Raw genomic sequence first — 13487 nt, 5'->3', positions numbered from 1 at the left:
AACTAGCAACAACAAATGTTGGTGAGGATGTAGAGAAAAAGGAACTCTCCTGCACTGCTGTGGGAATGCAAACAAGTACAACCACTATGAAAAACTGTTTGGAGGTTTCTCAAACTGCTAAATATGGAGCTTCCCTATGACCCAGCAATCCCACTCCTAGGTATTTACCCAAAAGACACAAAAATACCGATTCAAAAAGATACCTGCACCCCCATGTTTATTGCTGCTTTATTTACAATTGGAAAGACATGGAAACAGCCCAAATACCCAAAAGTAGATGACTGGGTTAAAAAGATGTGGTACATATATACAATGGAATATTACTCAGCAACTAAAAAAAAAATAAACACATGCCTTTTGCAGCTACGTGGATGGAGCTGGAAAAGATTATACTTAGCGAAATAAGCCAGAAAGAAAAGGAAAAATACCAGATGGTTTCACTTATATCAGAAGTATAATGGACAGGTAAGAAAACAATAATAATAATGAACAGCTATATACCAGAGGCATTTTATGGGGGTGGAGTGGGTAATGGGATCAAAAACAGTCGGGGGAGGGAAATGCACTAGGCTATGGTGATGGCACATGGGTGATTTGGTGATGGGAAGCCCAAGGGGATTACAACTAAGATGGAAAAATGCACAAAGTTATATAAAAATAAACATATTATTTAAAAAAAAACTATTACAAGGTATTCTTTTAACATAATTTAAACTCCACATATATGAGCTAGGGATAGGAAAACAGCAGCTAATCTAAAAACACTCTATTTGTCTTGGTAAGAGTTAATAAAGTTGAAGAATGTTCTTAATAAAACACTACCACTAGGTCATTCCTAATTATACTATTTGTCCAAAACCACACTATTGAGAAACAGAAAACTTTTCTCATATTGAGTCTAGAATGTTACTAGTTTTTCTGGTAGAATTACTAGTGGGATTTCTACATATGATATTCATGGGACTCACTCACTGTTTTTAATCCATTAAAGTTAGCTCTGTGTTCTATATAGCACTTAACATTTCCATTGATCCAATGTAAGAGGAATCTGGCTGGTTTGGGCCTAGTTTGGAATCAATATGAATGAGTAAACATTAAATTCAATCTTGGCATCTTAAAACAAGACAGCAGAACATTTTCCAGTGGGAAATATCTTCTATTCATTTAAAGGCATCTATAAATTTGGTAGGTGGGTCAATTACAGAAATACAAATCTTAGGTGGAAAAAGCTCCTTTTAACTTTTGGAGCAACACAGCAACAACAGCGAGTGCTGTCAAATGTTTACACAACGGAATCTGCTGCCCGGTTGGGTTTCCAGTACAATCTGGTGTCCAGTGGGTACTTGCAATCCGCTTTTGCCCTCAGATACTCATGCTCCTTGCAATCCGCTTTTGCCCTCAGATACTCAAAAGCACTACAGGAAGGCTTGTTTCCATTTTGTGGAACCCTGTAGTAAAGAGGTGAATGGCCCTAGGAAGGCAGTTGGCCTCCAACTTTTTCCCAACCCACACAGCTAAAACCATGACAAAACAATCTCCCATACTTAATAGTGGCTATGAGACTCAGGTTATCAGGTCTAGACTAGAGCAAGGTCAGTTTGGGTTGGGGTGGAGGATTCTCTAAACACAAAGTACATAATGAGCACCAGTGGAATAAAGAGGATATTACACCAGGTATGAAGCTGACCCTGGGTGGTTTAAGCAAATCACCCAGACAACTTGGGCTTTTCATTTCATCTCCTGTGAAACAAGGAGATTTGAGCCAGAAGGTTTCAACATTCTCTCTAAACTTGAATTTCAAGATTCTAACAAAATAAAGTGAGATTCAAAAGTCTAGTGTGATATGACTATAAAGAACTGCTGGCCAGAAATCTCTTGTAGGCTTAAGATTCTCTAATTCTACAAACTTCTCTAATGGAAGTGAGAAGCCTGAGGTAAAAACAAAAGCAACTCATTTCCCATGTGGGTCCTCTCTCTGAAGAGGACCGTAAGCACTCTTCTGCTTAGAAGAAACCTCATCTTCAATATATAAATTACAAGAGAAAAAGGTTAAATAGATACTTAAAGTCATATTCCCTGATCATACCTTGTTTAGATTCTGGTTTGAAATGTAAAAAGCACTTATGAGACAACCAGGGAAATTTGAACATTGAATATTAATAGTACAGTTGATTGTATTAATGAACTGTTCATTTTTAAGGTGTGATAACAGTATCATTACTGTGATTTTGACAAAGTTCTTATCATCTAGGCATACCTATTGAACTACTTGTATGTAAGATGATATATGAAATTTATTACCAAAATATTCTAGTTGGAGAATGAACAGGGTGTGAATGAAATTTTACTGGCCAAGACTGATAACCATGGAAGCTGGGATGTGTATAGACATGCAACTTCATATACTCCTGTATTTTTGTATATGTTCTAAATTTCCCATAATAAAAAAATTTTACAGGGTGCCTTTACTATAGTTACTAACACGTTGTTTTACAATTAGGCTACCTTAGTTCTTTTCAAGAACTATAAACAAAGTTAATCAGCCATAAAACCAGTCATTTAAATCAAGATAAACATTCATGTATCATATTCTTGGACCACATATTAACAGTTCAAATGACCACAGAACAAATTATACTTTTGCCTATAGTAGGATTATCACAAAAAATAATCATTATTATTCTTTAACAGTAGCTTTTTCATTAAAATATCTTTTGGACCTTTCTTTTAATTCACGAAAACAGTGTCCTTAAAAAACAGTAACAGAAGAAAATGCCATGCTCTCAAACTTACTTTAACTAAAAATTTTTATTTCTGGAAGAGGACTTGAGGACTTCTGTGTGAATCTCCAGTTTTTCTTTTCTTAAACATATGAAATATTTAATTACTTAAAAACTATCCCAAGAAAAACTGAAGCTACACTAGACATAGGACCAGAAATTTAGAGACCCATAAAAACATTTCAGTGGGATCCAATTATTGTTACTCGAAAAACTGAAAAACAATTGTCAAGGCGGAGAAGACCCAGAGTACAGTGTTGTTTGGGGCCAGGCTTTCCCCATCTGGCTCTCATCTTGGTTTTGTTTTTGTTTTTGACTCTCATCTTGAATATGCTCCTCCTACCCAGGCAGGACTCATTGGAAAATATGCCGTGATTGTCACTGTGAAGTACATGTATTTCGTACAGGGCCTCACTTTGTCTCTGGTGAATCCTCTCACCCCCTGCACCTCTGGCCTGTACCTCAGTTCGGTATGCATAAATACATAAATCTTATTTAAAGAAAGGATGAAGAATAGACTCACTCAGAAGTCACTGATTCAGCAGAAGCTCTAAGAAAAACACTTTGGGGGCCTCCCTGGTGGTGCAAGGGGTTAAAGTGCAGCACTATGAAGCTATCCACAGCCACTGCAGCATGCATTTGATCGCCAGTCAGGGAGCTGACCCACATGGCGCAGCAGACCTCTCCTGTCTCACCTGCTGCTCCCCTCAGCAGTGTATTTTAGCAGATACACTTGTTCTGTTCCCCACTCTGTCTCTAGTGAATCCTCTCATCCTCACACCTCTGGCCTGTACTCCAGTTCTTGTATGCATGAATGAACAACTCTTTAAAAAAACAAAAACATTTCATTTTATTGACATATTTGTAGTTACTATATGCCTCTCTACTATTTGAGTACAAATGGATTGCCTTTAGATTTTTTTTTTTAAAGATTTATTTATTTATTCATACAGAACTGGGGTACAGGCCAGAGGCTCAGGGACGGTGAGAGGCTTCACCAGAGTGAGAGTGGGGAGCAGAACAGGCAGATTGATGAAGTACACTGCTGAGGGGAGCAGCGGGCGGGTCAGGAGAGGTCTGGCTCGCCATGTGGTCTCCTCCGGGGCAGGCGGCAGGCGGGAATCGAACTCATGCGGAAGTGGCTTCAGATTCTCAGTGCTGTGCTTTAACCCGCTGCGCCACCAGGGAGGGCCAGGATTGCCTTTAGATTTTATTTATAAGCATCCTCTTCAATCTTGAATTAAAATTTCACACTAGAAATACTTTTCACATAAGGGATCAAGAAGCATCAGATGTTTCAAAGTTCAAAATCCCATTCTCTGATGGACATTAATTTAGGGGAAAAAAAAAAAACAGAACAAAAGATGAAGAGCCTTTAAAAGCTCAAGATCTAAAGCAAACAGCACTATATTGTGCAGAAATTAGGATCTTTAAAATAATCCCACAGCACCTGCTACACAGCTCTTGTGAGACTTGATCAACTTAAACCATGATTGCTCAAGAAGCACCTGGCCTTGGCTTCCACTAGCCCATTAGTTTCTTGCATATCTCATTCACTTTTGTAAGCCTCAGAAACTACAGCCCACACAGAACATGTCTGGTTAAGGTTTGTCAAATGAGGGAAGTAGGCATATGGGGACATGGGAAAAAAGCGATTACAGACACACTCAGAGTGCCCTGATTTCCTTACAACTTATGCCTAATAGGCTGGCAATCATGACTTAGTAATGATAAGTTCTAGGTAAGTTTATGTAAGTTGAATATTTGAAAGTCAAATACTTGCTATTTAAGCCAGGAGAATCTACTACTTAAAGGAAATCTATGGTAAGGCCATTTTTTATAAGAAATAATCAAACTCTTTTTAATCAGTATACATTTATTTCCATACAGAGTTTGCATTAAGCAAGAGACACTTGTTTCAAATCTATACCTTGCTTCAACATCACTTGAGCAACCCAATTTCACACTGCCTGTAGTTTGAGGCCAGACTAAAACAAGATAAAGTAAACTGATAACGTTCAAATTCTGGACAAGTTTCACCAGTATTGCCTGAGCCCTATTTTTAATTTCAGATGGCAAGCAAGTGCCTTAATAATGGAGTCCTGGAGGCCAGCCAATGTTCCATGGAAGTTGGGCTCTGGGTTTTTCAGTTTCCTTTGGTTGATATGGGGTGGCCAGATAAAAGAGTTCTTCATTGGGTATCTGTTAAGAGAGCATATCTCTAGAGCACATCTTTAAAGTAAATTTGAAGCAAAACAAACAAACAAACAAAAAACTGTAGTCTTCCACAAACTGAACAGGAACAGACTAGTTAGAGATGCTGGGTATACAGGTGGCATTTGACAAGAGCTTAATTGGTATCAACATAAAAATATGACTCAAATGACAAGTTTTAGATGCTCTGGCCAGGAAGACAGCTTTGGGCAGAAGGAAAGACTCAGTATAGCACTGACTTATAAACAACAAGCAGTTCTGTTACTCTAGTTATCCAGAACAAGGGCAGATCATAGCCAACCACCTGATTCCATAGTAGAAGTATCATGGATCTAGGGTAAATTTAGCAAATGAAAATCTACCTCAGCAATTAAAATATAGGATAGACAGTTAAGTTGAATTGTAGATAAACAAATAGCTTTATAAGTATTCCCAAATATGCCATGAGACCTTAGACAAGAAATTGTTTAACTGAAATTCAAATTTAATTGAGTGTCCTATATTTAATCTATTTTCCTCTACAGAGATAGATACACACAGTAAATTGCAGACCTTCTTATTACTCCATTAAATTTTCTGAAATACTGTTCACAATGCCTAAGGAGTTTATGTACTAAAGAATCTACTCTTTGAAGAATGAAAAAAAGATGTTGATCAGAGTTGCCTACTCCCAGCCAGAGTGAAGGGAGGAACAAAAGAGTAATATGGCTCAGAAAGGGCTTTTCAACCTCAGTAAGATTGACATTTGGGGCAGGATCATTCTTTATTGTGGGGGCTGTTTACCAGCATCCTTGGCCTGTATCCACTGGATGCAAGTAGCATGCCCCACCCCCACCTCCACAGTCAGTTGTGACCATCAAAAATGGCAGATGTTGCCAAATGTGTCCTGCAGGCTTCCCTGGTTGAAACCAAAGAATTAGAAAAATAGTAAAATACACAGAAAGTGTAATATCCATTAACCAGTGGCCATACAACATAAGATTCTTCTCAAAGGAGAAATTTTCATCTCATAACAAGGATGAGAAGATTCAGTCAACTAAGACAATCAGAAACCCTTCATCTGCCAGAAGCACTAGAGAAGAATCTTTGGTGAGCCAAGCCAACGATGCTCTGCGTGGCAGTGCACACATCACAGCAAACAGGGCGTCGGACCTAGCCTTTGAAGATGTTCCTTTTAAGTTAACCTCCCTTCCAACTAAACTTTTTCCAAATCTCTTCCTGCCATTTGGAAGTTGAGTGATTCTCAGCTGAAAAGGACTGTATATACGAGGTGCAGATGGCAGCAGTTACGGTCCTCACCAGATGCTGCAGTCTCTAATTTGATTGAAAGGATATAATTAGACAACAGAAACACTTTAATGAAAGAGCAAAACATGGAGGGAGGGGAGGATTGAAGGCCCTTAACTGATGCCAAAACACCCACCAGTAATAGAGGCTTTGAGTCTGGGGAATGGGAAGGGGAAAGCCCCTTAAAAGGACAGTCCCCATCCTGTTTATTTCCCCATAGACATAGAATAGGGATTTTATTATTGTAGATTTCCACTGTATTTTATGTGGGAACAATCTGATTAAAACCAGAAGAGTCTTCGGAAGAACATCAAAGAAAAACAAATATGGCTTCTGTGGTCATTATTAAAAATATTTTTACCAGCCCAATAATTTTCTTTGAAGATGAATTTTTATAGATTGAACAGCAGCAAGTAATTTACATCTTGTGATGGCATTGGTTAACAATCCCTACTATTCTAGAAAAGAACTACTTGGTCGCCATATTTCATCCAACTTTAGGACACCAAGGAATATAGACAGTCATTTACCATATCTGCCCAAAAGGTGTAAAAAAACAATGGAGACTTAGTTCTATATGCTGTAAATACTTTGAGTCATCTTTAAAAGTTGCCTATCTTATTTTTACTATTTCCTAGCTTTCAAAATTTTAGTATGAGTATACCGTTCTGGTTCTAACCAAGAAGTCTGACCAACCTGAAAGAAATCCAGCCCTCAAAATCTGAAGTTGCTAATGTGGTGTGACACGGGTTTGGAAGCGGCTGCAGCCTCCTCAACCCACTAGAAGCAGGGCCCCACCCACGTGGTAAACTGAACAATAAAAGTTTAATGCTTTGGCTACTTACCAGGGATTAAATCAGTGGCAAGAGAAAACTAGAAGCTGGGTCCAGCAGAGGGACAGCCCCAAGTGGATCCTGTTATAACTGAGGGAGAGAGGGAACCTAGTGAAGTTCCCTAAAATCTTTTTGTCTACCAAGATATTTCCTAGGACCCAAGTACATTCATTTTAAAATTGTCCAAGATAGAAAGCTGTTTACCTAGAAAGAGGATTAAAATAGGAGAGAGGAGGAACTCCTTCAGAGGAGAAGACGAGTTTCCATAGAAGGCATATGAACACCCTTCTGACATCTCTACAGCCTCTTTCCTGTTCCCTATTCAAATCTAGAGGTAGGGTCTGGGTAAAAAGCACTGCCATTTCTGGACCAAGGTACTGAAGACAACAGAGTGGGGAAAAACAGGGACCTGGGTCTACTCGTCCTTAAGTAATACTTACAGGTTGCTTCTTCAAGGTCAAACTGAGTATGGAAGGAAGAGTCATCCTTCTCAGCCATATATTGGGTAAGCCACTCAAAAACTAACCTGTCACGTTGTATTGGGGGCTTGAGATCTCATTTCACAACTGTGTAAGTAATTTTCTAAGGGACACATTCACTTCTTCCTATGTTGTTTTTATTGAGGAGGAAAAAATTTAAGCAAAAGCTACAGATCCAAACTTCTGGCCTCTCAAGTGTTTTGCATTAACTGTTCCACAGTACAAACACAATCAACTTGGTATGCTTGAGTGTTTCATTTTGTTTTTTCAAAAATGTTTTAATTAAAACAAAATAATCAGACATGCTAAACACATTGTTGTCTTTTAAAGGCCACTTTAAAAATGACTGTAGAACTGTGGAAATAAAATAAAATTCAATTGTTTGGGAAAGTGACAGATATTTTCTTCTTCTTCTTTTTTACCTGGCTGTTTTTCTAAGGTCTCAGGCTGGTGCCACCTGCTGCCTGGGCTTTCCTCTGAGAAACGGATCTCTCAACGGTTTGTTCCAAGCAACATCTGCATAGTTGAACAAACCATGGGCCAGTTCTAAAGCCAGGCACTGTTTTCTTTATGTAGCACACACTGAACCATACTAAATTTCACTTTAATGCATTTTTTTAAGTCTTAAAAATCCAAAGGTGGCCCTCCCTGGTGGCACAGTGGGTTAAAGCGCAGCACAAAGAAGCTTAAGCTACTTCCGCATGAGTTCGATCCCCGCCTGCCCTGGAGGAGATCCACATGGCAGGCAGACCTCTCCTGACCCTCCCGCTGCTCCCCTCAGCAATGTACTTCATCCATCTGCTATTCTGCTCCCCACACTGTCTCTGGTGAATCCTCTCACCCTCCACATCTCTGGCCTGTACCCCAGTTCTGTTCAAATACATAAATAAATCTTTAAAAAAAAAAAGTCCAAAGGTAGGTACATGAACTTTCCCCCATATGTCCCTTTTTTTTTAATTGTGATAAGCAGATATACGTAATATGAAAGTTGCCATTTTAACCATTTTCCCCATTTGTCTCTTAGTTATCAAGGCTTCTTGTCACTTTCCCAGACCAATGGATGCTGAAGAAAACAATACAGATGGACTAAGAGAAGGATTTTGGCAAAGTATACCTATAGGCCAAACCCTGTTTACCTATGGGCCCGCCAGCTCTTTATGTACGGCCCACAAGCTAAGAATGGTTTCTAAAATTTTAAATGGTTGTAAACAATCAAAATACTTCATGACATATAAAAATACATGATTGTTAACAACTACATCACTTTTAATTTTAAGTACAATGGTGATTCTATCTTCAAAGAAAGAGTATTATTTGTTGCATCAGGGCATCAGGCAACACCACACTGATAAAGAAACGGGTGTCATGCAACTCCTATGGCCAGGCAGTTCTGACTTTGCTTTAGGAATACAGAACTCCTAAATGGGTAACAAAATGGAAGCTGAACAAACCACTTAGCCTCAGCAGACCCACAATTACTTTAAAAAAAATAAAAATTGGGGCTTCCCCAATTTTTAGTCTGGTAGCACAAGGGGTTAAGTCTCAGCACTATGAAGCTATCAGCAGTGACCACAGCATGAGTTTGATCCCGGCCAGGGAGCTGACCCACATGGTGCATTAGACCTCTCCTATTTCACCTGCTACTCCCCTCAGCAGTGTATTTCTTTTCTTTTTTTTTTTTTTAAAGATTTATTTATTTATTCATACAGAACTGGGGTACAAGCCAGAGGCTCAGGGGCGGTGAGAGGCTTCACCAGAAACAGAGTGGGGAACAGAACAGGCAGATCGATGAAGTACACTGCTGAGGGGAGCAGCGGGCGGGTCAGGAGAGGTCTGCCACGCCATGTGGTCACCTCCGGGGCAGGCGGGAATCGAACTCATGCTGAAGTGGCTTTAGCTTCTCAGTGCTGTGCTTTAACCCGCTGCGCCACCAGGGAGGGCCCAGCAGTGTATTTCAATAGATCTGCCTGTTCTGCTCCACAGTCTTTCTCTCACCCTACCCCTCACACTCCAGCTCTTGTATATGTAAATAAATAAATCTTTTCTTTAAAAAAAAAATTAAATGAAATTAAAATTTCATTTAATTTGAATTTCAGTGCTCATAAAGGCCTATGCATTTAGATTTTATCTATGGCTACTTTTGCCCTACAAAGTCAAAAGTTGAGTAACTGCAGAGTTGTACATGACCCTAAAAGTCCAAATTAGTTACAATGTGGCCCTTTACAAAAATGTCTGCCAACTTCTGGTTTAGAGTCTCAGATATCCTTATAGGCACAAACATTCTGAAGAGAGTATATTGCCCATCATCCAAAATCCTTAACCTGTTTAAAGCACTTTATCTTCATCATTTATGCTGTTGATATAACTATGCTAAATCATAAGTGAGAATACAAATAATATCTATATTAAGCATACCAATTTGCTGCTAATTAGTAGTAAACCTAAGTGGAACTCCTTGCTTTAAGATTTATAAAAAGGTCTCATTGCCTATCTCAAACATTGTAATAGCTTTGTCTAGGACTCAAAATAAATTTTTCAAAAAGATCAAAGTTCTTTGATACCAAGCCAAAACTTTTTCTTAAAATATTCAAAGCATGAAAATAACTGGTATGCAGTTGGTCAACTCTACTCCCCTTAGCTCCCATGTTGCACACAGGTATTTCTATGAACATTACTTAAGTTCCCAAGAAGGCTGGGGCTCTATAGACTTTCTGAACCTCTCACTGTTAAGTGAACTCATGGGTTCTAAGCCAAGACACACTGGCTAATGAACTACTTCTAGATGAGGAGTTAGATGAGAATGAACATCAACTATAAAAGACTATTCACAGCAAAGATAAACTGTATTGAGAAGTTTTTTCTGATGCGCATCAACAACCAAGCAAGTAGTCTGCCTTAGGCAGAAAAGGCAAATAACTGAAGTTCACCCAGACTTTTTCATTTTTCCTATTTCTTAGTCTCTCCTATGGTCAGTAAGACCAAAATAGGAGTCCACATCAGAAAGCTCATCAGTCACATGAACCTGGTGGCTTTGCTCTTTGAAAATGGAGTCTAGATCCCAACTATTAGGAGCCTTCCTGGTGGCCTATGGGTTAAATCTCGGCACTATTATCACTGTGGCCAGAGTTTGAACCCCCACCAGGGAGCTAATGGACATACTGCTCAGCAGATCTCTCCTGTCTCACCCACTGCTATCCTTTGGCAGGGTATTTCAGTAAATCCTCCTGTTTGCTCCGCACTCTGACTCTGGTGAATCCTCTCAAACCTGGTACCTCTGACCTACACTCTAGTTCTATGCATGAAAAAAAAAAAAAGAACTCAAGAACTCACTATGAATTTCTATCTTTCTTCTTATCAGTTGTAAAGGGAGAATCTCAAAGGAAGAACAGAAAGAAGGGAGATCATGTGAGGTTGGCTACACACTATAATTAGAAGCATTGATGGGGAATGAGCTAACTGTTTTTATAAAGTCAGCATTCAAAAATGCAAACCACCACCAGTAATTTAAATATTACAAAATTATGCAGAATATAAGCATTGAAATAATTTTTTCCATCCACAAAATTTTAGAGAAAATTATAGTATCAAAAAATGTAAAATAGTAAGTCTGGCATATCCTCAGAGTAAAACGTGTTTTTTATTGGAAAGGATTTTAAAAAGTAGTGGGTAGGCTCTAGACAGGATATGATGCTGAAGACCATGTGATAGCACCTTAAAACTAAAGAGAACAAGTCATACAAACAATAATAATATATATCAACATGGTAGGGAAAAGAATTGGCAAGTTATACCAAGCTTCTCAAAAAACATTTTACAGTGGGTATTTACTTGTCTCTAACTCAGATTCCCAAATAAAAGCACACCAAGGTTTGTGGTTCAAACTACAGTTACATTTAATCCTTCCTAGCAAAACAAGGTGCCTGACGAGAGGAAGCCACCTTCTTACGAGTATAAGCAGAGTTGACTCATTTAACAATTTTCAAAACTATTACTCTACACTTTGCAGAAGAGGACCTAGTTTATTTCTACCCACATCTCTTTCTCTGTAGAAATTATTAAATCCTGACCACACAGATGGCACAGTGGAGCTAAGGGGTTACTAGGTTACAGTTACATTGACATGTCCTGCCTCTCTGGATGTTCCTCCTTCATTCCACAACATTAGTGATCAAACTATGGAAGGCCCTTAAAAGGCCGCTAGCATATAGAAGCCATCTATGAGGCTAATGTTTACAGCACTTCAAGACCCCTGTTTCACTAATTTAAAGTCAATCTTTGCCTTTTACAGGAATTACTCAGAGTAGAAGCTCATGGCGTTACCTCAGAGCAAATGAGGTATCTAGTACTTGGTGAACTGTGAAGCACTATAAAAAGTGTTATTAAAATATGTTTACTGACGGTCCTCTATACGTGGGTGTGTTACCTGCAGTGTATCATTTAATAATCTTCATAACACCCTGCAAGGGAGTCATCTTTCCAGACCAGAAAACTGAGGCTCAGAGAACTGAAGGCAGAGCCCAGAGCCACACATTATGTGACAACCACATCCTATCTTTTCATTAATCCAAACTGGTCCTAAACAAAGCTATTTTGAGTTTTCTCTCAGCAGCAATCTCCTGTCTTTCCGATATCCGGTTCTGGGTGGAGAAACCAGAGGTCAGTTTTCCTACTTAGGCAAAGGAGCAATGAAACCTTCTTTCCCTTTCACTAAAGCCCAATTCTCGACACTCAAACAACCTGCAGAGAAATGTAACTGGGCCAGACAACGCCCTTTGCCTGCCTGTTCTTCAACTTGGAAAGAGTTCTGCGGCAAAGAAGGGTGTGTGTGTGCAAGCTAAGCAAAGCTCCAGCTTCCATCCTGATCGTGGGCCCCACTACCCAACTACCTGGCCTTGATCAGGAAAACCCGCAACCTTGTTTAAACAGTGAGGTTGCCAGGGACTCTGTGTAGAACCCTCAGGATAAGACCCTAAACTGCAGGGGTAAAGGTCCCACACCACTTTCCTTCTTGTATTCGTCCTGCTGGGCCGGCACGGAGTCAGAGTCATGAGGAAATTCAAAGGGGCCCGGGGGGAGGGGGGGGGTAGCGTGCGTGCGTTCTGGCTGAGATGCGCGGGGTCGTCCCAGGACCTGGATCTGCCTCTGGGAGGGCAGACTCCTTGCGAGGCAGAAATTAGTGTTGGGCAGCCCGACCAGGCCAGGGCTGGGTGCTAGCTCTTCCGCTGGGAGGCACGGGGGGGGGGGGGGGGGGGGGCGCATGTCACTTCGGTCGTGGGGGGTGGTCCACGGATGGAGGCAGGAGGGGAGGGCTGGAGGTGGCGGGACACCTCCCGGGCTTGTGGGGGGGGATCCCGGCCCGCGGTGCCACTAAGAGGACTGGGGAGGGGGGTCTGTGTCCTGAGGTGAGGTGGAGGAGGGTCCTGGCCCGAGATATGCCGCGGAGAGGTTTGGGGACAAGGGTCCCTGGGGCAGAGGGGTCGTCCCAACCCCGGGGAGAGTCTTGAGGGACTTAAAAAAGTTGTCCCAGATCCTGAAACACAGAAGACGGCTGAGCCCTGGAGCGGTCGCTGAGGAGCTTGGCGAAGGGGTCCCGGGAGATACTGAGACCGAGAAGGTGTCCGGGCCTGGGGGGCATTGCCGAGGAGGGTGGGCACCCGAGGAGTGGCTGAGGGGTCTGGGGAGAGAATCCTGAGGCAGGGGCCGGCCGGGCCGGGGGGCGTCGCTGAGAGGCTTAGATAAGGAGTCCCGAAGGCAGGGACGAGGGTGCAAGGTTCCCCGGACTGGCCAGCCTGCATCGCCCCTCGGGCGTACTCCACGCTGGGAGGGCGCCAGGGGGTCGCTCACTCACCGGGTCCGGGGCCGAGGCCGAGGCCGGGGCTGGGCGCGGGCCGGGC

The 13487-nt window shown here is 41.2% G+C and overlaps 1 protein-coding gene across 1 annotated transcript in view; it reads right to left on the bottom strand.

The window, feature by feature from the left end:
* KREMEN1 (kringle containing transmembrane protein 1) overlaps nucleotides 1-13487 on the bottom strand; it is a gene marked incomplete at its 5' end in the record, with an annotated part of 65498 nt that extends 52011 nt beyond the window's left edge. Inside the window, one exon of the mRNA XM_012730831.1 lies at nucleotides 13442-13487. Coding sequence (XP_012586285.1) covers nucleotides 13442-13487 — 46 coding nt within the window. The remainder of the gene's footprint in view (nucleotides 1-13441) is intronic.

This window comes from Condylura cristata, unplaced genomic scaffold (assembly GCF_000260355.1).
Source record: "Condylura cristata isolate star-nosed mole 26May11 unplaced genomic scaffold, ConCri1.0 scaffold00029, whole genome shotgun sequence".
NCBI lineage: Eukaryota > Metazoa > Chordata > Mammalia > Eulipotyphla > Talpidae > Condylura > Condylura cristata.
The sequence above is the reverse complement of the archived record's forward strand: the minus strand, read 5'-3'. Positions and strand labels throughout refer to the sequence as shown.